The sequence below is a fragment of the Balaenoptera borealis genome (genome assembly GCF_965194805.1).
Source record: "Balaenoptera borealis genome assembly, chromosome: 9".
Lineage (NCBI taxonomy): Eukaryota > Metazoa > Chordata > Mammalia > Artiodactyla > Balaenopteridae > Balaenoptera > Balaenoptera borealis.
The window spans coordinates 48123964-48146294 of record NC_138873.1 but is presented as its reverse complement, the minus strand read 5'-3'; the positions used below and the strand labels follow the sequence as shown (position 1 = coordinate 48146294).

At 37.1% G+C, this 22331-nt stretch overlaps 1 protein-coding gene across 3 annotated transcripts in view; it reads right to left on the bottom strand.

The window, feature by feature from the left end:
* Positions 1–22331, bottom strand: part of LAMA4 (laminin subunit alpha 4) — a 147271-nt gene that overhangs the window by 11903 nt on the left and 113037 nt on the right. For all 3 annotated transcript variants that reach the window (XM_082404711.1, XM_082404710.1, XM_082404712.1), the window contains 13 exons: positions 20650–20826; positions 19834–19979; positions 19244–19406; positions 18231–18364; positions 17593–17764; positions 14411–14542; positions 12831–12973; positions 11087–11225; positions 10491–10628; positions 8720–8853; positions 7637–7801; positions 5636–5789; positions 542–729 (listed from right to left, as the gene is read on the bottom strand). In XM_082404711.1, coding sequence (XP_082260837.1) covers positions 542–729; positions 5636–5789; positions 7637–7801; positions 8720–8853; positions 10491–10628; positions 11087–11225; positions 12831–12973; positions 14411–14542; positions 17593–17764; positions 18231–18364; positions 19244–19406; positions 19834–19979; positions 20650–20826 — 1985 coding nt within the window. The remainder of the gene's footprint in view (positions 1–541; positions 730–5635; positions 5790–7636; positions 7802–8719; positions 8854–10490; positions 10629–11086; positions 11226–12830; positions 12974–14410; positions 14543–17592; positions 17765–18230; positions 18365–19243; positions 19407–19833; positions 19980–20649; positions 20827–22331) is intronic.

Sequence of the window (22331 nt, the reverse complement as noted above, 5' to 3'; positions counted from 1 at the left end):
TATATAAGTATATTTGGGTGCTAACAGTTTACAAAGAAATCTTCAATAATACTAAATAACCTGGAGATTTGTGAAATACCAGGAAGAGTGATGAACTTTAGAGATAGTTTGAGGGCCAACAGAGATACAAGCGCATTTGTATTTTCAGTGTCTTTCCTTATTAACCTTCCAGCAGTTCAGATGCATTCCCATTTACAATCTGAAAGCAATTTGTATGGGGGAGGGAAGGTGATAGCAAGGTTAAATGATGAGTCATTTAAAATTTACCCCATCTTCCTTTCTTTGATTGTCTTTTCTTTTTGATAAAGTACAGCAAACTCCTAGGAGAATGCTGTTTTATGCACCTTACTTTTGGGAAGAAAGTCACAGAGAATTATTTGTTGGACAGTATGAATCATGTACTATTTAGTATTCGTTTTGATGATAAACGAATAAGATTAATTTGGCACAGAAAAATTATAGGAAAAGGATGACATATGGCAAATAAGGATGCAGCCCAGCCATGGCATCAAGTTTCTGAGAAGATAGTATGTTACTTTACTTTTCACCAAAATCTCCTTTTAAGTGTTCAAACTCTTGGCGGCTGTTGGCTGTCCCTCCGTACTGATAGGCGTGCTCTATTGCTCTAGGGCTGTTGGAAAGGTGGCAGTGAGAGTCTCTTGGAACATTCCTCTCTAGGAATTTCAGGTCAACAGGATCCCATGAAGGAGCATCTTTACTTTTCTCTCCCTATAAGAATAGGCAATGAATCATTTAAGGGACAAAACTGACATACTAGTAGCAAAAATTCATTTTTGATTTTCTTATCATTAATAATGATGATAAATAATTAAAGGGTATATTATTTGTGCATTTTCCACTCATAAAATATTAGGCCTCTCTCTTCCTTCCTCCACCACCATAAGAAAATGCCAGCAGTAGCTGCAGCAGTAACAACAAAAAACAACAACAACAGAGTATGTTAACAAATCCAAAATTCTAGTCTGTGATAGTGAAGCTATAGAGACAAGTGCTCTGTGATTTAAATTAAATGCACATCTTAATCAATGATGAAAAATGAAAAAGCTGGCAATAAAATAACCCTGAGACAAATCAATAAAAATCCTCATATCATATGCAACAATATCACTTGAATACACATATTATTATTTACACATCCTGTATAAAAAGTTAACAACTTAGTAATATCCTCAAAATATTTAAGAATATTTTTGGTGATATGTAGCAAACCTATGTGACAGGATATAAAACAATTTTTAAAAACTATCTTGTGCTCTTAAAATTGCACTACTGATTTTAAAATTTAGAATTGTGAAACTATAGACTAATATTTAATGGTCAGTCAATTTCTGAAGCAGAAGTACATGCAAGTAAATCTGAGCATTCATCTACTCATTTATTCAATCAAATGTTTATTGAGTACCTAATAGGTAGGAGTGAAGGGGAAAGAAATCAACGTTTCTGCGTGCCTTCCATGGGCAGTGTGTGGTGGGGAATAGAAAGGTGAGTGAGACATGCTTCCTGTTTTTTAAGGACGGAAAATTGATTTGGAAGAATAGGCTTTTAAACAACAAATTGGAAGACAGGTTGTTGCTGGACAGAAAGGACCTTAGATGACTTGGTAAAGAAGCGGGTCTTGTGTTTTAGGTGATGAGGAGCCACTCAGGTTTGAAAAGCAGGGAGTGGCCTGATCTGACCCACTTGGGAAGAAATCCTGCAACAAAGCAAGGGTGGAGAGAGAGGAAATATTTGGCGCTAGGGAGAACTGGAGAACACAGTAAGAGTCAGGATGAGACACAGGATTAGAGGAGAAAAGACAATTTCTGGTTCAGATTGTTGAATGAATGCACACATTTAGTTTTCCTCCTCCTTAATTCCCACTGAAATGTCAGAAGAACTATACACATAAAAATAAATCCACAATAGTCCTGGAAGTCTATGATGAGGCTTTCTACCAGTCGAACAAAGCAGTGTGGAATTTCCAGAAGATAATAATACAGATTGGAACAGACTGACAATAAAATTCTTAATCTCATATGGGCAAAAGATAAGACCTCCAAAAAAAATCAGTGTTCCAGGCAAATCCCAGAATTACCCTCAAAATACAGGTATGGTGGGCAGAGGGCAGATGAATGAATTAAAGGGCAGACCAGCTGTGCCAGTGCCCTGCTCTCAGGGCAGAGGCTCTTAAAGTTGGGTTCTGATACTGGAAACTCTCTCAGTGGTGGTTAGATTGGAGAAAGTGAAGTGGTGCTCAGAGACTCACCTGTCCTAAAGAAAAGCCCACCTGGTTCTACCATCCCTTCTTCTGTTCCTCACATAGTTGTCAGGACTCAGAACCTGATTCACTGCTACAGAAGCAAGCCTTCTCTCTTGGATGGAGGAAGTACATCCAATCACCAATGTTTGTGGTTGGCCCAGGCTCTCACCTATAAATAACGGCCATAGCTTCAAGCTACGGGTGGGCAGAATGGGCTGGAGTGGGGCTTCGGCGAGACTCTTTTTCTCTAATGTATCTTGGGAAATTTCCCCTGACTCCACACTGTATTCCAACCCCAGTGGAGTAACAAGCCTTATAATGGGAGATTGATCACCTTTGTCTCATTGAGGAACAAAGCTGGAAATGGTGTGCACGTGGCATGGAGGGTGCGGGTGAGAGATTGGTGGGGGTTGGGGACTTTCCCCAACTCTGGCCATTCTTCATTCTCTCCATTCCAGTGGAGAGGATCTCACTTTTTCTCAACCAGTGTATCCACTTAGCTGTGAGAGGAGAGTGACAGTAACTTAGACGACAGGGGCTCAGCAAAGCAGGGCTTGTTGGATCACGAGTCTCAATTGAGCAGCCTTGCCTTTCTCTGCTTCAGTGTGGGAATACATGGACTAGGACCTGTCTCTTGTCTGCTGCAAAAATTAATAAAATTTATAAATGGCAACCAAATACCCTAAATCCTCTGTGGATATATGCTCTGAATAACAATAAAAAAAGAAAAGTTATAATTTAATCAATTGCTTTCCTACCATATAACACAGAGACTCAGTTTACTATCCCAAAATGGGTACGTGTGTGGGGATTCCCACTGAACCCCACTAGACTTTACCAGTGTAATTTCTTTCTCTGAAGGTCTATTAGTTGCAAACCAACTGGTGGTACCAACTTCAATTTAGTATGATTCTTTTGTTTCAGATTATAGCCAAACTGGTTGAGCTACTTAAGACAAAGAGGGAAATGTGTTATAAGGATATAGGAGTATCTTCCACAATCCAAGAAAAGAAAGTGTAGTGGAGGTCCTACCACAGGCAAGAATCAGGAACTGGAAAGCTAGGAAGAATTAAGGCACTCCTTTTCTGGAGGTTTCTGGTATCTCAGCTTTGTTTTTCTCAGTGTTTGCTTTCATTCTCCTTTTCTCTGCAGGACAGCTTTCTGCCTTTTTCTATAAAGAGTATATTATTTGTGCATTTTCCATTTATGAACTATTAGGCCTCTCTCATAATAACCATAATAAATAAAGTCTATAATAAATTAAAATGTGATAGGTGCTATGGAAAAAAGAACAGCTAGGAAAAGGTAAAAGATCAGTAGTAGTGGTAGAAGGCAGGAGGTGGGCTGGGGTATAAAATAAGGGCTAAGATACATCAACATCGAAAAAACAAACAACCCAATTAAAAAATAGGAAGAAGACCTGAATAGACACCTTTCCAAAGAGGAAATGCCAAAAGCCAACAGGCACATGAAAAGATGCTTAACATCACTAATCATCAGGGAAATGCAAATCAAAACCACAGTGAGATATCACCTCACACCTGTCAGAATCGCTATCATCAAAAAGAACACAAATTGGTGAGGATGTGGAGAAAAAGGAACCCTCTTACACTGTTGGTGGGGATTTAAATTGGTGCAGCCGCTGTGGAAAATAGTATGGAGGTATCTCAAAAAACTAAAAATAGAACTACCATATGACCCAGCAATTCCACTACTGTACATATATCTGAAAAAACAAAAACTCTGATTTGACAAGATACATGCACCCCAATGTTCATAGCAGCATTGTTTACAATTGCCAAGATATGGAAGCAACCTAAATGGCCATCAACAGATGAACAGATAAAAAGATGTGGTATATATATACACAATGGAATACTAATCAGCCATAAAAAAGAACAAAATTTTGCCATTTGCAGTAACAAGGATGGACTTGGAGGCATTATGTGAAGTGAAATAAGTCAGAGAAAGGCAAATACTGTATGATGTCACTTATATGTGGAATCTAAAAAATGCAACAAACTAGTGAATATAACAAAAAAAAGAAGCAGACTCATAGAGAACAAACTAGTGGTTACCAGTAGGGGGAGGAAAAGGGGGAAGGACAATATAAGGGTAGGGAAATAAGAGGTACAAACTATTAGGTATAAAATAGGCTACATGGATATATTATACAACATGGGGAATATAGCCAATATTTTATAACAACTATACATGGAGTATAACCTTTAAAAATTGTGAGTCACTATATTTATACCTGTAACTTATATAATATTATACAGCAACTATACTTCAATTTAAAAAAAACAAATAAAATAAAATAGGGGTTAAGGTAGGGCTCACTGAGCAGATGACAGTTGGGCAGTCCTAGAAGGCAAAGGAGTTGTCCATGCAGATATTTGGGGGAAGAGTGGTCCAGGCAAGAGGAAAGCTCAAGTGAGGATCTTAGGCAGGAGTGTACATGGCCTGTTTTAGAAATAGCCAGGAGATCAATGGGAGGAGAAGAGTGAGTGAGGGAAAGAGGCCTGGAAAATATAGGGCCTCTTATGACATTGTAGGAACTTGAGCATTTACTCTGAGTGAAGTGGGGGGCCACTTTGAGCAGAGGAGTAACATGATAGGGCATGTTTAAAAGGATCTGGTTGTTGTGCCGAGAATATACTATTGGGGAACAAGGTAAAAGCAGGGAGTCTTCTTGGGAGGCTATTACAGTAATTCATATGGGAGATGATGATGGCTTGGACCAGGATGGGAGCACTGGTACTTGAGTGCATTGTTAACACTGGACCAGGAAGGAGTAGGGAGGGTTAGATTGAAAGAATGAGAAGGAATTAGACTTTCACTTGTAATGAAGGCAAATAATGTACATGCTAGGAGTAAATGAACGAGAAAGAATAGTCATCAGTGAACGCAATTTAAGACTCAAGAATCTGATGAAAGAGCTGCCTTAGTTGATGCCACAGGTCAACTGTGTGAGTGGTTAAAATGAAGGTCAAGGAAGGAGGGGAAAACAGGGTAAGATCAGAAACTAATAATTTCCATGACTGTGACAGAAACCAGAGATTGTTATGCAAAAGCAAATGATACTAGAGAATTAGCACAATAAATAATATATATTATAAAGTACAGAGCAATTTTAACCATTGTAATGAAAAGTAGTTGGAAGTATGAGTAAAAGCTTATTCAAACTGTTTTTCTGGGAACAAGAAATGATACAACAAATCTGGTAAACTGCAGTATCAGATACTACAAGAATCATATCTTTCATACATACACAGTTGCAAACAAGAGTAAATTCTATAAAGCATCAGTGTCTAGAACTGTGTGTGTGGAATACAAGGGCAATCAAGAAGTTGGCACGGCATTATCTTTTACCTTTTTATTCTGACTTGTTTTAGGCTTTGAGGAATTTTTTCCTTTTTTGTGAAGGAGAAACAATGGCGAAGACTCAATGGGACACTCATAAAGAGAAGTATGGACCTTTTCAGAATACCGCTGGAAATCTTCAACCTCCACATCTCTATCCAACCTGTGTTTGTAATAGAGGAAAGAAAAACCTTAAAAATGTTGTTTAGAATTACATGATGAAACTATGGCAGTCAAAGAACTTTAGCAATTAAAATGTGTGTGTGTGCACACGTACATGATGGGCCTTTATCCAACAACCACTACCTTAATGAGAACCCTTGAAATGATCATTTAACCAATTAACCAATAACTTTGTACCTGGCACCAGCACATTCTGACAGCTGAACATGTTTTCCCTCACCATGCTCTGGGTGATGGGGACCTCATCTGTGTTACTTAATCTGTATTAAATTCCTTCCTTGCATGTTTTTGTACTCAGGGGGCCCTCACTGTCTTTGTTAAGTACAAAACAAAAAAGGAGCCTACAGAATGGGAGAAGATATTTGCAAACAATATATCTGATAAAGGGTTAATATACAAAATACACAAAGAACTCATACAATTCAACATAAAAAAACCAAACAGCTTGATTAAAAAAGGGGGCAGAGGACCTAAATAGACATTTCTCCAAAGAAGACTTACAGATGGCCAACAGACATGTGAAAAGATGCTCAACAACACTAATCATCAGAGAAATGCAAATCAAAACTACAAAGAGATACCACCTCACACCTGTCAGAATGCCTGTCATAAAAAAGACAAGATATAACAAGTGTTAGTGAGGATGTGCTAACCCTCAATATAAATTGGTGCAGCCACTATGGAAAGCAGTATGGAGGTTCCCCAAAACATTAAAAATAGAACTGCCATATGATCCAGCAATTCCATTGCTGGGTATTTACAGAAGAAAACAAAAACACTAATTTGAAAGGATATATGTACCCCTATGTTCATTGCAGCATTATTTACAATAGCCACAATATGGAAGCAACCTAAGTGTCTACTGATAGATGAATGGATAAAGATGTGGTATATATATATGTATATGGAATATTATTCAGCCACAAAAAATGAAATCTTGCCATGTGTGACATGGATGGATCTAGAGGGTATTATGTTAACTGAAATAAGTCAGATGGAGAAAGACAGATACTACATGACTTCACTTATATGTGGAATCTAAAAAACAAAACAGACAACAAAACAGAAACAGAGCCATAGATACAGACAGCAAATGGGTGGCTGCCAAAGGGGAGGTGGGGGTGCAAAACCGGTGAAGAGGGTTAAGAGGTACAAGCCCCTCTTACAACGTAAATAAGTCCCAGGCATGTAACAAACAGCAAAAGGGATACAGTAGATAATACTGTAATAATGGTATGGAGACAGATGGTTAGCAGAATTATCTTGGTGAGCATTTCATAACGTATGCAAATGTCAAATCACTATGTAGTACACCTGAAATTAACATAATACTGTACATCAACTAAATTTCAATAAAAGAAAAATGATGAAAAAAAGTCATGCATTAAATTAAAAAAGACTTTCTGAGACCTTTAAGGATGATTTGGGTATGTTGCTCTGTACTATACCATTGATAATAAGTACAGAAATAATCGCATTTAATATTTATAGTTTGCTGTACGCAAGCTTGCTGTACGCAAGGTGCTTTATGCACATTATCTCATTTAATCCTCATAACAAGTCTACCAGGCAGGCCCTGTTATTATCTGCATTTTGCAGGTGAAGAAACGAAGGCTTACTTAGCCAATGTCATACAGAAATTAAAAGGCAAAACACCTACACACAAACCCAAGTGTGTCAGTTTCTCAAGCACATGCAAGCTTTTAATTACTACCCTCTAATGCCTCTGATATTTCATAGTTCTGTTTTAATACCATAAATATTTTCATTATTGACTTGATCTTCTTTATCAATCATGCAAATTTATGAATAATAAAAATATTATACCTGGTAAAGTAGGCATTACTTATACAGCCAGTGAAATTAGCATACTGGGGACTGATGGGTGAGCCACCAAAGTAGAACTTCTTTTCACCTGCTTGTGTCTGTTCCACTTTTCCTTTGGTAGGGTTCTTACTCCCAAGTCTGCTTTTATCTACTATCAATTCATACCTGTAAGGAAAAAGCTTCTTTAAGCACTACAGAGCTAACATTTTACCTCGAGTTCCATTCTAGGTTGCAGGTTTTCTCATGGAATTGAAATGGAACATTTGGTTAGTGACAAGATAACAAGTTGCCAGACTCTTCGTGAGACTCAGGATAAAATGGTTGACTATGTCTATATGCAGAAAAGACTCTCCAAACCATGACTAGAATTTAAACCCATAGAAGCAAGTTCAGATGACTAGTCATTGGCAACTTTTTTTTTTTTTTTTTTTGGTGTGGAAGAATCAGAACATAAATCATGGTGATCATTTAATCACATTTGTGGGAAACTATTTTCATTGTAAAGCACATTGATAGTGATTGGAAATGGTGTCTTGAAAAGACCTTTTAATGTGTTTTATAACGGGAGGGCTCCACAGAAGTGGACGTAGAATAGCAGCAGTCTACAACAGAAATTTCCTTCTTTTTCCAGAAAGACTTTCTTTTTATGAAAAAGAAACTCAGTATTACATATTTTAAAGATAAAGTTAGACTTTTTAAAGTGTGGCCGTAAATGCAACATTCTCAATTGTTTAATTAAAACCTAATGAAACCAATTGTTTGCTGAGCTCCTTCTATGTGCAAAACGCTGCACTCCATTTAGTAAGTGCTGTGTGCAGGTACTTCCCTCAAGGAGATTATAGCTTATGGTTTCACTGGGAAAAAAAACTTTACATACCTGTTAGTTAATTTTATAGTGATTTATTTGGCATGTCTTAAAAATTAATATCAATTTTTAAAAAGAAGGTAAGTTGTTCCTTCTATCATTTTTTTAAACACTATAAAAGTAATAATATAGCCTATTATTCACAGTGGTCACTGGGCGGAATCATGCCCTACAGATAAAGCCACCTGGTGGAAAGAAAATGAAGTGAGGAGCTGTACCTTGCGGGGGAGACAGAGGTAATGATGAAGTGGGACAGCCCGTCATTATACTGCTTATCTGCCGACTGCACCTTGATTCCCTTTACATCCATGATCACAGTGCCATTATCCAATGAAATGGAGAACACGTCTGACTGAAATGCAAGCACAGGTTTTTTAACGAGGGAGGCCAGGTATCCAAAAGATGGACACGTTTTCAACACTTACTTAATGGGATTGCTTCAAGGAACACCCATTGTGTGGGAAGTTTGCTTGAAAAATAATTTCTATGAACAACAACAACAAAATACTCTATTGCTTGTATTGGTGTTACCTATAAAATCAGATACATTTCAATGGAAAGAGGAACTTCCTGTATTTTGAACTGAAAATTTCAGGTGATTTTGTCATGCTAAGTAGTTGTCATCCCAGCATCAGTTACTTTCTTAACTCAGGCATTTCTATTCTGTCATCAGTCTCACTTTTGAAAAGGCAATATTTGAATTTCCTTGGGGATGTAGCTAGATGACCAGGCAAGGGTTAATTTGCTAATGTGGCTTTTTAAAATGTTTCACTTTTCATCTACAGAGGCAGAAAAATTTAAAAATAGCAGAAGTTAACATCTTTTTCTGAATTTGCTTGTCTTAAAATATTGGCAAAATGATAATCTTCCTTCTCTTCCCTTATGTGGGCGTCAACCTCTACAGTTAGCCCTCAACATAACTACTTTTTGTGGACAAAAGGTATTATTTAACTAACCACGGTAATCTGAGGCAGGTTTGAGGCAGAGGTCCTACAAAGTGTTTTGGGTAAATCCTCACAGATGCTACTGATTTAAATTGGATATAAATGTGACAGATACAAGGTAATAAGAATGAAAAGTAAAAGCTGCTTTTATAAATCATATTATGACCTGGTCCATCAGTGTATATATTGGTGATGACCTTTTCAGAGATAAATCAGTTAGATCTTAAGGTCACCAAACTTTTACAAACCTTATTTTATTCTTGACACAGTATATCTTTATAAGCTGAGCTACAGTGTTCTATAGCAAATTCAAGAACTATTTCACAAACTGAATCACACATGAGTTTGTATATATACACAGAGGTTCTTAACATTTTTTGTGCTATGCACTCTTTTGGCAGTTTGGTGATACATATGGACCCCTTCATAAAATATTTTAAAATCACTGAACAAAATATGTAGGAATACAAAGGAAACCAATTACATTGGAATACAGTTTCAAAATATTGAAACAATAAATATGTGATATAGTTATATATGTACTTCTACATTAAGGCACTAAGTAATAAAATCTATTAGCAGATCTAATAACTACTGCAATTTAGAAGTAGCAATGAGCAAAAATGATATTTTGAGATACCTGTGACAACTATAATGTGCAATGAAAAATGCCTGTGATTTCTATTAATGACAAAGTCACAGGTACTGCTAATATTACTGTGGTTTGTTGCCAACATTCACAATTGAAGAAAATGCTAAATTTTAGTTAGAGAAAATAAAGTTGTAATTTTTTCTCACCTAGTTCACAGACCCACTGAATTCTTTCCATGAACCCCTGAGAGGTGGGTCTATGAAGCCCAGGTTAAAAACTCCTCATATACAATATATATAATATTTTACAAAGTGTCTGAAATGAGACATTTGTGTGTGTACGCGAGTCAAAATTAATCTGAATTGAAAATCACTTTTAATGTGCTTAAAAGTATTTTTAATAGACAAAACAATTACCACAAAGAAGCTTCCACAGGGAAAAACAAATACTTACCCCTGAAGCATAATAGAATAGTAACCCATTTGGCTGTAATGTTCGGAAATTAAAACCTCCCTCAAAGCCATCGAAAAAAGATATTTTCTGAATTGAAGCAATGAAACTCTGTCCATTGAAATATGCTCTGCGAGATATCTGTGTGCCAAAGAAAGTAGGGAATACAATGTTTGTGATAATTATCAAATGCTTAAAATGTCAATTTCTTACATACCAAAGGCCTTATCTGCTAGTTCCTATGTTAATAGTTATGTTTTAATTTCTGGATTATACTGGAATTCAGGCATACTAGCCTTCCTTCTGTATGCCTCTAAAAGATGGGGTTTCAGCTTCCCTACTTCCTCCACCATGAGTGAGTGAAGATGCTCACGCAGCCTCTATGGGCTTTGGAAGCCCCCAACCATTGAAAAGTGAAGCAACTGGACAAGTCACAGAGGATCCCCACAAGCCTTTTTAGCTTAATGATTCTTCTTTCCACTGGTGGCAGAAAAGAGCCCAAGGTGTACACAGGATCACAGAGAAAAAAGCTTTTTCAGCTTTTAAGAGCGGTTAAGTTTCTTGTCTATTTATTAAAACCCTTTTGATCGTGTACTTACAAGAGAGTCTTCTGGGCATCCATAACCAACTCCCAGGGTTTCTGTCTGTTCTAATAAATTGAAATCTTTCTTTTGGAACTGGAAACCCTTCATGCATCCTCTGAAATTGATATCCAGGGGAAGGTGTACTCTTAGGGTCCTGGAAAAGAAAATTAGTCTTTACTGATATAGCCATGATGATGATGGTGGTGGTGGTGATGATGATGTTACCCTACATATGTAGGATATAAAAATTTGATTTTATTTATAGTTATTTTTAATAGTTTTATAATTATTCATATTCTCATGCCTTCTTTCATAAGCACATAGTAATGTCTAATCTTTGCATACAGAACAGCTTTATTCTGCACGAAGCTAATTTGTTTACTTCTTTATAGTTTTCAAGATCCTTTAACTTACATTTGCTCATTTTATCTGTATAACAACTCAGTGATATAGATGGTGATGCTATTATTTCCCTTTTACAGATGATTAATAGGTTGAACCGTAATGAACTGACATATGTATGGGTCAAAAATTGGCAGTTTCACATGGTTTACCTATAAAGTGAAACTGAGAAATATTAAGTAATTTTTTTTAATGTCACAAGTGGTAAGTTAGGATTTGAACCCAGGTCTTCAGTCTTCCACTAATCCACTTGGGTCATGAACTCATTTACTTGTCCTTAATGTATCTGCAACACACTAATCAACTAAGGCTAGAGAAGTTTTTAGTGAACGTTGGGCCTCTGGAGCAATAGGAAAGTGAGAAATCCTTTATCTTTAAGATCAAGGATGGCATTTTGCTCAAAACTGTAATCCTAGCACCCATCATTATGGCTAATAGATAGGAAGTGCCCAAGAACATATTATTGGATATTGTATGAATATGAAGTTAATTTTGAGCAAGCTACAATGACTTCCATGTATTTTAGGTGATCACTGGCCAAATTAAGGGGTAACAGTCCCACTGTACTCTGCTCTGACAAGATCATACCTGCATGACCATGCTAATTGACAGACTGAGGTGCACATACAGCAACCATAATGGTTAAAGATCCCATGTGGCATGGCTGAAGGAACTGAAGAGGATATTTAGTTTGGAAAGGAAGCTTATGGTTGGGGCCTTATCGCAGAACAATTAGAATTTCTGGAGAATGGTCCTGGGTAATGATGTTTATAAAAGTTCTCTAGGTTATTCTAATGAGAACCAGGGTTGAGAGTGACTGGACTGGAATATCCTAAAGTTGTCTCTCAGTTTTAAGAGTCTCTGATGCTATGAACCGATTGTAATAAGAGACAGCTGAATTTTTGAATATATTAGAGTAATGTTTCATTATACTTAATACACAACCCCCACAGGCTTAAAATTTTTGTTTACCCTAAGATGCTATTTGAGAGTTCAAATAAGTCTAAATTAATACTAAAACAAAAGTAAATGAACACAACACTTCTTTGTTTTCACATAATACACATGCTCCACCTTTCCTCTTGCAGATAAGAAATACTGCATTAGACTATGTTCTAAGAGTAATAAATAATTAAAGAAATCTGTAGATCACATCTACTAGATGACAGTTTAAGGGGGTCATGAGGACTAGCTGCACAGGGCCCACGGGTGAGTGACTGTGTGTGTGCTCCTGTAAACGTGTACAGAAGTAGTAGGTGGGAATGCTCCAACATTTACTACACCTCTCCTGGATGTTGAAGCCTCAGCCCAGTGCTTCGTTAGGAACAAGCAGCTTAACAACAACAAAAAAGCTTACCTTGATTCTAAGATTTCTGGGGGAGCTCCTCCAATGTATATGTCTGCAAAAGGTACTTTCATCTTTTCATTGTCCATGCTCTTGACATGTCGCCTGTCAACTACCAAAATCATTTTCTTATCATTGTGGTAAATGATTGAGATCTGGGAGAAATAATGCATAGTAAGTTTATCACTGCTTAACAATCACCTTTTTGAAGACTGCTATATATTTTAATTATTCTGGTTGTAAGAGCTGGGCCTCCATGTTCTTATGCTTGTTTGTTCACAAAGCGGGGAATAGATCTTCCTTTCTTACTCACAGACATGAAAACTCTTACTTACATAACCAGAAGTTCGTATTTGCTGGAGAAGGGTTTCCATATGGAGACAGAGCTAGCCCAAGAAAAATTTTGCTATGAGACCAACTGTTTTATTTTGCCCCTTTGAGGGGATTCAGGAAAAAAATTATAAACAGTTACCTTCTGGACCCTGGACTGAATGCTGCCAGGTGTCATTTTTTGGTGGTGTAGTGAGATGCTTTAATGAATGTGGGAAAATGCCAGTCAGAGAAATAGTTAAACTATTCTTTTATTGTAAACCATCCTCATGAAGGCTATGGACTTTGAACTGAAAAGAGAAATATAGCTTCTACTCTCTGCATTTCAGTTCAACTTAAAAGATACTATGCCTTTTATATATTTTATTAAAGTGTAGATTTAAAGTAGTTGTTAGTGAAAATAGATGAAATATATTATCAGTATACTTCACATCTGTTTCAGGACTAAAGAGCATTCTTTGTGGGTTTTCTTTATAAGAAAATCTGTGTTAGTATTTTCTAAGTTTTGGATAAATGGTTTAAAAGGAAATTATTTGCTTATATCTACCCTTTTTACATTTAATGGGACTCAAGGAAAAAGCAAAAAAATGGCTGTGTATCTACACTCTCATTTTCAATAAATGTATAGAAGTGCCATCGTAATCAAGAGATAGAGTATTAATGGGAGTCTTTTGATCAATGAAGCAATTAAAATGAATCTTCACTGACTCTTTTATTAGAAACTCCAATGTGGGACTTCCCTTGTAGCGCAGTGGTTAAGAATCCGCCTGCCAATGCAGGGGACATGGGTTTGATCCCTGGTCTGGGAAGATTCCACATGCCGCAGAGCTACTAAGCCCATGTGCCACAACTACTGAGCCTGCGTGCTACAACTACTGAAGCCCATGCGCATAGAGCCTGTGCTCTGCAACAAGAGAAGCCACTGCAATGAGAAGTCTGCACACCGCAATGAAGAGTAGCCCCTGCTCATGGCAACTAGAGAAAGCCTGTGCACAGCAAAGAAGACTCAACGCAGCCAAAAATAAATAAATAAATAAATTAATTAATTTAAAAAAAACAACTCCAATATGATAAAATATCCATTCTTTTAAAGCAAACGTTATCCTGGAGTTGAGTAGGTGAGGGCCTTTCACTTGGTTTTTATATGTGAAGGTGTTCAGTTTAATAACTTTCTCACCTATCTCATTTGACCATCTGATTAGATCAGTAGATCTAAATACAAATAAAACAAAACAAAATACTCAAACTGCAACGATCAGTACCTCATGGTATTTTGCATCATTAATTTGAGCTTTCTTCATTGTGTCTTCAAGATGCACAGGGCCATTGCTAAACCCAAAGTCATAGGACACATGTAGGTAACCATTGCGCATTTCCAGGCTGAAAAACATACTCTGTGGAGAAGAAAAAATGTTATAAGACGTGAGCATCTGCTATTATGAAAGAGAAGGTTTAGCTGAATTTGAGAAATAACACTGTATTCTTCATTATTGAAACTGTTTGAAGACTAAAGAAGTCTCATGATATTCTTATTATGAAATAAAAATCACAACTACATCCATATAAGCAGTTATGTCTCATTTAAACACCAAAATTTTAATATCTATCTATATTTAAAACAACTATCTTCTATTGTTTTTCATTTACTTTGTGAATTAATGAAATTTTAAATTTACCTTATTGACCTTTAACAATCTTGAAAACAGAGTATTATAGACCATATGTATTCAACTGCCCTTTTTTAAGGCAATATTTCAAAGTTATAACAGGCCAATAGATGTGATTACATTTCATTTTAAGAGCAAAATTGGTAACACTGAAAAAGAATTCCAAGGTATGCTGAAAAGAATCTTAGAAAATTATCAGCAAATATGGACCTAAGAAAAAGAAGGCCATTCCTGTGTTATTTTGAAACACTGGAGTTATGTAGATAAATACGGAATTATTATGCACTTGGACCATGTGATATTCAAGAACCAAAGTAATTCTGTAACACTCAAGTAATTTAATGGTCAGGCTTGCTTGTTTTAGAAGATAGTTCATAGACACAAGAATTCAATGGATTTTCGGGACTTCCCTGGTGGTCCGGTGGTTAAGACTCTGCACTTCCAATGCAGGAGGTGCGGGTTTGATACCTGGTCGGGGAGATAAGATCCCACATGCCTCTCAGCCAAAAAACCAAAACATAAAAACAGAAGCAATACTGTAACAAATTGAATAAAGACTGAAAAAAAAAAATGGTCCACATCAAAAAAAAAAGAATTCAATGGATTTGAAAAATAAAGTATTATGGAAAGTCCGTATTTCACAGAAAGTGATCTTTCAGACACAATTTATATACTCTTGAGAATGTGGAACAAAATCCACTGAGGGATAGAAAGAAAATATTTCAGCTTCTATTTATACTCATTTTAAAACTCTAAAATAGAGAAAGAAGCTAACTTTTAATACTTAATACGTGGATTGACTCTGGGCCTTCATTTTGTCCTTTGGATGAATTTTCACGGGATTTAGATTCACACAGTATGTGAGGCTTTGAGAATGAAGTTCCACACTTGGAGGCAGGCCATGCCCCCCCCACCCATTTCTTTGTGTTTAGCCTATTGCAAGTATGGACGTTTATGTGTGCCTGGTTACATGGATTCATGAGTGAGGTCACTTAATAATAGAATATTTACAGTAATTTTCTACTGAGATACAGTGATGTGAAAATATTTTGAGACATGTAGATGTTTGCAGATTATTTCCTGTAAATTACTAAAAATGCTGTTAAGTTTCAAGAGGGTTACACATTTTCCTTATAAAATGAATTATTTTAAATTTATTGACCTTTATTTGTGATGACAAACGTCTTAGTAGTATAAGACCTACTAGCTACTAAAAAAAACATACCTGATCTGTAATTTCAAGGTAGGGGCATTGTAACAATGGATGAGAAACTATTTTGGCAGGGAAGAAAGTTGTACTCTGGAGAGATGGGTTTCTTTAAAAAAAAAATTATTTATTTATTTATTTATTTATGGCTGCGTTGTGTCTTGGTTGCTGCACGCGGGCTTTCTCTAGTTGCGGCGAGCGGGGGCTACTCTGTGGTGGCTTCTCTTGTTGTGGAGTATGGGCTCTAGGTGCACGGGCTTCAGCAGTTGTGGCACACGGGCTCAGTAGTTGTGGCTTGCGGGCTCTAGAGCACAGGCTCAGTAGTTGTAATGCATGGGCTTAGCTGCTCCGTGGCATGTGGGATCTTGCCGGACCAGGGCTCGAACCCATGTCCCCTGCATTGGCAGGCAGATTCTTAACCACTGTGCCACCAGGGAAGCCCTGGGGAGATGGTTTTCAAAAAATGCATATGGAACTTTTTCTATTGGTAAGTAAATTTGTTGATGAAAAGAATGTAAGTATACTACCATAAAAACTCTCATATCTGCACTATTAAAACATTTCTGGAAAGAAATTTCTAACCTGTTCAAAAGTCTTTCAAATGAAGATTTTTAATGGTCTTGAATTCCTTTGTTAAAGTTTACAAAATGATACGATATCTGATTACCTTGCAAGAACTGACATCAGGAAAGATGAAAACGTGCCAGCTGAATTTCAAAGACAAGTTTTGCCAATTGGTGAATGAGACTGAATAACCGTACCATGATTTAGTAAGCACAGCCAATCATATATTTCCTACATTTTTATTTATATGAGGTATCTTGTCTAGTTATGATAGCCAATAAAGCTTAGTATTGAAATAAGCTGGACTCAGGACAAAACTTGTATCACAAAGCGTTTAATGAGACTTTCAAAAATACTTAAGCATGTTTAATTACACTGTTCTCACTAACACTGCCATTAATAATTTTTGTATCATTAGCAAAATAAAATTAATTTTATTTTACTTCATCTTTATTTTAAAATTGTATTTATTTTTATTCAGTATTTATATAAATTCTTTTTCCTAGTTTTGAATATTATATTCATATGTAGTATATGTATATCATTAATAAAGAGATGTATATGTGTGTGTGTGTATATATATATATATATATATATATATATATACACACACGCACACACACACATACACACACACATATATATTAAGCATGCAAACTTCTTTTTAACTGATTAGGGCATATGATTTAAAAAGTCAGTGCTAAATTTCTGTAGACACATGCTCGCCTAGATCTTGGTGCTGATTTTCCTTAAAGTTCCCTTAGTTTATTAAAGGGGTTATATTTAATATACATCCAAAAATGTACTGCAGGGAAATGCATCTCATGGCTGCTTTTACTTACTGCTGACCTCATTTCCCTGAAGGAAAAAAACCCAATTTTGCTTTCTAAGCTAAAACTTCAGTTTGATGGCATGACACACTCAACCTGGGAAGGTTCCTAGAAACATGCATGGCAGAAAGTAAAGGCAATAAGGGAGAAGATGTAGGATTTTTATTTTTACTCACTCCATTGACCATCAGGAGCACAAGGCCGTTGTCAGCTGGTGTTCTAACTTCTATGTCAAAGCGAGTCACCTGACCGAATTTCCCTCTCCTTGTGATATCCCTCACCACGGCATAACTAGAACCATCGAAGAAATAGCTGGCAGCCCGACTCTGAGTAAAGGCCAGTTTATCTCTGAAATAAAAATACAAGGATCATATGAATATGACAGCTTCTGTTATGCTTTTCAAGTGAGGCCCTTTTAACACATTCTCACGACATTTTTCATGGGCCTTAATAGCATTTAAATGAAGTCCTGATGTCTGCATCAGAGACACAAAGAAGCATTTAAACAAATTGTTTGTAATGGATTTTTTTTTTCTCTACCCTATATGCTAAGATAACAGAAGGTTCTAGTGAGACCCCAGTCTCTGGAATCTGAAACCAAAGCTGCAAACAAGTAGTTTAACACTTTTAATAATAGTGCATGCTCATTATGGTAGAGAAGAACTGAAAAGTTGTGTGCAGGCATGACTATTATGCAGTTTCAAAACTGGTTTCCCCCAAGAAAAGACTGAAAACCTGAATATTTACCCACACTTGTCTCATCTGCAGCTCTTGCATGGCTATCAATTTTTTAGTACTCTTAACACTTTCTTACCTGGCACAGGGCACTGATTTGGAGAGATCCATATTATAGATGTGCTTAAAGTTGTACAAGCTGATCACATCGTTGTTCAAAGTGGCCAATTCCAGGCAGCCAACGAAGCCAGGCAGGTTTAAGCTGGCAGGGAGCTGTGAAACAAGGTGAAGTCAACTGTGCCATGACCACATCTCATCCAGTCCACACAGATCAGGCAGTGAGACAACAGTAGGTCAAGGGGACCTTCCCACTGATAGAAATATCTTTCTAGACCTGAGTTTGTGTCTATTCTATGCTAAACCATTTAGAATAACAATGATTTTTCAGTTGTCCATATCTTAGAGAGGGTGGGGTTTATTGAGTATATACTATGTGCCAGTCACACACCTGACTGTGGATTCATGACCAAAGTCAATCCTTACACCAGCTCTGTGAGGTAGGTATTCCTGTCCTCACATAAAGAGAGGGAAAGTAATTCTCAGAGCGGTTCAATAATGTGCCTCTCACTAGTGAGTAACAGTTCTGCAACTGAAATCCTAGATCAACTCCCTGTCTTCCTGGGCCTTTCCTGTATGTGTCCTTCAACAGGTCTCATCTCCCCTCCTAGACCCCACCCCTCCCTCATCCTAGGTATTTCATTTCATGCCTGTATATTAGCTGAGAAAACTGAGTTTTTGAAACTGTCGTCTGTGAACCTGAAGACTAGCTATAAACCCACAAGGTACAGACATTCCTGCAGTAGGTGGGGGTAATTAATTACATATGCATGTATCAGAATGAAATAAATTGATATTCAAGTGTTAGATATAGCTTGAAAGTATTTGACACTATGAAAATACGGGTAGCACAGACCAGATTTAAGCAGCAGATTTATAGATCCTAATTCAGAATTCGATCACCCACTGAGCTAAACTCTTTTTTTTAAGATATTAAAGTTTCCATCCAAGCCCCGAATCACTGTAGGCTTTATGGACTTCTAAAAACAATTACTATAGATTTGCAATAAGTCAAAGTATAGCTGGATAGCTCACCTTGAAGTTTGAAGGCACGCCACCAACATAAAACACAGTGTCCTCAGGATCCAGATCCAACAAGGAGTCATCTCCCGCAAATTCCCCCTTTTTAATAAACTTTTCCTCTGCGGTGCTACTTAGACTTGGGACTGTTAAAAACACCTTTCCGTGTTTTCCTACCCTGTTCAGATAAAGAATTTGCACTGTTTATTAGCCAGATAATTTGTAGAAAATATGTTTTTTTTTTTAAATGTCAAAATGTGAATGTCCCTTCATCACAGATTGGTGATTTGATTTTGTCACTTTCATAAGCATTTATAGAATGTCAACAATCAAAGGGAAGGGGAAAAAAGACATTCCATCTTGGAATCAATTCATGGATTGGCCAGATTAAAAAAATCTAATAATCAGATTGCTCTTTAGAAGTGATGACTATTCTTTCTAATTTTTTGTTTCCCACTAAGGTATTTGTGAAGGAATACAGGAATAATGGAAGAAAGAGGAGCAACATCCACAGAAAGACTGTGTGTGTGTGTGCGCGCGTGAGTGCATTCAATAGATTTTTTATGAAATTTGCAGATGAGCCCAGTGTCACGGATTCACTTTACCTTTCAATCTTGACAATGCTGAAGTAAGCAGGCCAGGAACTGACAGGCTTGGAGTCCAGGGGAATCTCGACATCCTTAGTTCCCAAATTATAAACATACACCAGGTTATCATTTTTGATTGCAAGACCCATGTACTCTTTTTTGGCCTGAAATGTCAAGAAGTCTCTTAAATAAAATCCATATGAATGAATATCATCTTTCGTTCTCATTTCTTTAAAGGACAATTAGCAATCCAGACGCTTGGCTGTATATAAGGCATGTCTGGCTTGAATTATTACCAAAGTGCCTGTTACACTGGGCAGCGCCTCGTCCTTTGCAGCCTCCCCGTGGCATCAGTGTGCTGCCCCTCCCCCCGATCCCTCCATGCCTGTCCAAATATACCTTGGGCAGGAAGGCAAGCAACTGCGGGCTTGTGGACATTTGATGGCTGCCAGGAGTATGCTAACCTTGTTTGGTTAATCAGGGGATATAATGCAGCCTGGCAATACCGATTGCTATGCACCTTCAAAGCAGGGTTCAGCATGAAACATAATAGGCCTCTGCACTCTGGATGTCTTTGAAATGCTGCATTCAGACTCCTCAGAGTTAGCAGTGTGAGGCCGGTATGAAGAAACCACAGAAATATCCCACACAGAGAAGGAATTACTTTTCCTAAAGTCACTACTTTAGTCTTGGCCTTAAAATGGTCTATACCTTTTGAGGTGCTAGAATGGAAATTTTGTTTATTTGCACAGGTAGCTTTGTTTTAAGGCAAGAGAAAAAGCACTTATCTTTCCTTTCAACATTATTCCATCATTTACAACCACATGCTCTTACGTTTTTGCTTCCGAGGTATAGGACGAACTGATCTGCAGTCCCACCCAGCTCTGGTTGCTTCACAGGAGGAGGCTTCATGTACAGGCTCAGGGATGTAAAGGTCTTTAAGTCATCCATTCTGGCTTTGGGATGCACTTCGACTGCCGACTGACCATCAAACATCATGGAGACTTGGATCTGGAGTTACAAAATTATTCCATTAAAAGTACCCCGCAGAAATGGGCATAGTGCTTTCCCATGGTTCTCAATGGGCTTCCCTCATTCCTTATGAGGTCTCTGAGCTTTACCCATGACCTCCAAGCCTTTGTTTACTTATGTCCTCAACTTGTTGGAGAAAGGATTTAAGGAAGATAATATAGTTTAAATTTAAAGTGAGGTGAAAGAAAGCAGAACAAAAAGGTGACAAAGTAGATCTAAGAATGAGGATAAATATGCATTCCACAATGAACTACATATTTGGTTGAGGTGAACTAAACAGCTTGAAGGGATACTTGGTCAGTTATACAATTCACAAGGCCCATAAAATTAACAACTAATTGATCAGGAGAATAATAACTAATCTTGGGTACTAACATAGCTAGGACCTTTTCCCTAGGGTCTTCAAAAGAGGAGCATGGGGTGAGGCTGTGAGCAATATCCTTGACCATGTCTGGACAGTTGGGAGGGGTCTAGAGGCCAGCTTTGAAGTCTTAGATGGGGTCTTAAAACCTGGCTCTGCCACCTACTAGCTATGGAACCATGAGCAAATCACTTAACCTGTAGTTTCCTCATCTGTAAAATGAAGACAATAAATTTGTTATGAGAATGAAACAAGATGATAACTATAAAGTGTTTTCCAGTGCCTGGCTTTATCATTATAATAACTGTAGTGATGAGTTCATTAAGATGTTTCTTATAATGATCCTTAGAAAGGCATCACAACAAAGCAGGATTTAGTAAATACATTTCTAAGAGGCCCAATATAACGTGCTGAACTGGTCTGATTTGAGGTGATTTTCAGAGTATTAATAAGTAGATAGACTGTGTATATTCATGTCATTTATGCAAATATTTATGAATAAGTAGATGTATTACATAATTGACTAATATTAATTTGGTTAATACTGATGGTCAGTGAGTTCAAGATTATATTTCCAAGTGCCTAGAGTGCAGCTGTCCTATGTTGCCAGTTGAGTAAAGGACAATAAATCTTAATGAACAATCAAGCAGTGTATGGGATTAAAGTTCCTTTGTAAAAACTGAGAGTTTGAAAAAGATGTATATATGCATAGAAAGCATCTCCCTTTGGGGAGCTGTGTGGGCCCCAAAGGCATTGCCAAGACTCTCTTCAGAAAATGATTTCAGGTGATTAAGGCCCCCAAATTCTACCCCATAGAAATACAACTACCAGAAGGCATTCACAGAAACCTAGTATTGGAAATGCCATTTCTTGACAATAAATCTTTTTTGAAATGTTCTTCAAGGTATCTAAAAAAGGTGATTTGTGGTGTGGGAACAATTATCATATATCATTTAAAAGTTGGGTATATTTACCAATAATAATTTCCTTCATTACAAAATAGTTGATTTCCAGTTCTTAATTCTGTCAGTAATTAGGACCAACAGTCTGTTCAGGCTGACTCTCAATTGAAAAAATAAAACCATATAATTTGGTTGTAAAAAATAATGCTGGTCTATAAATT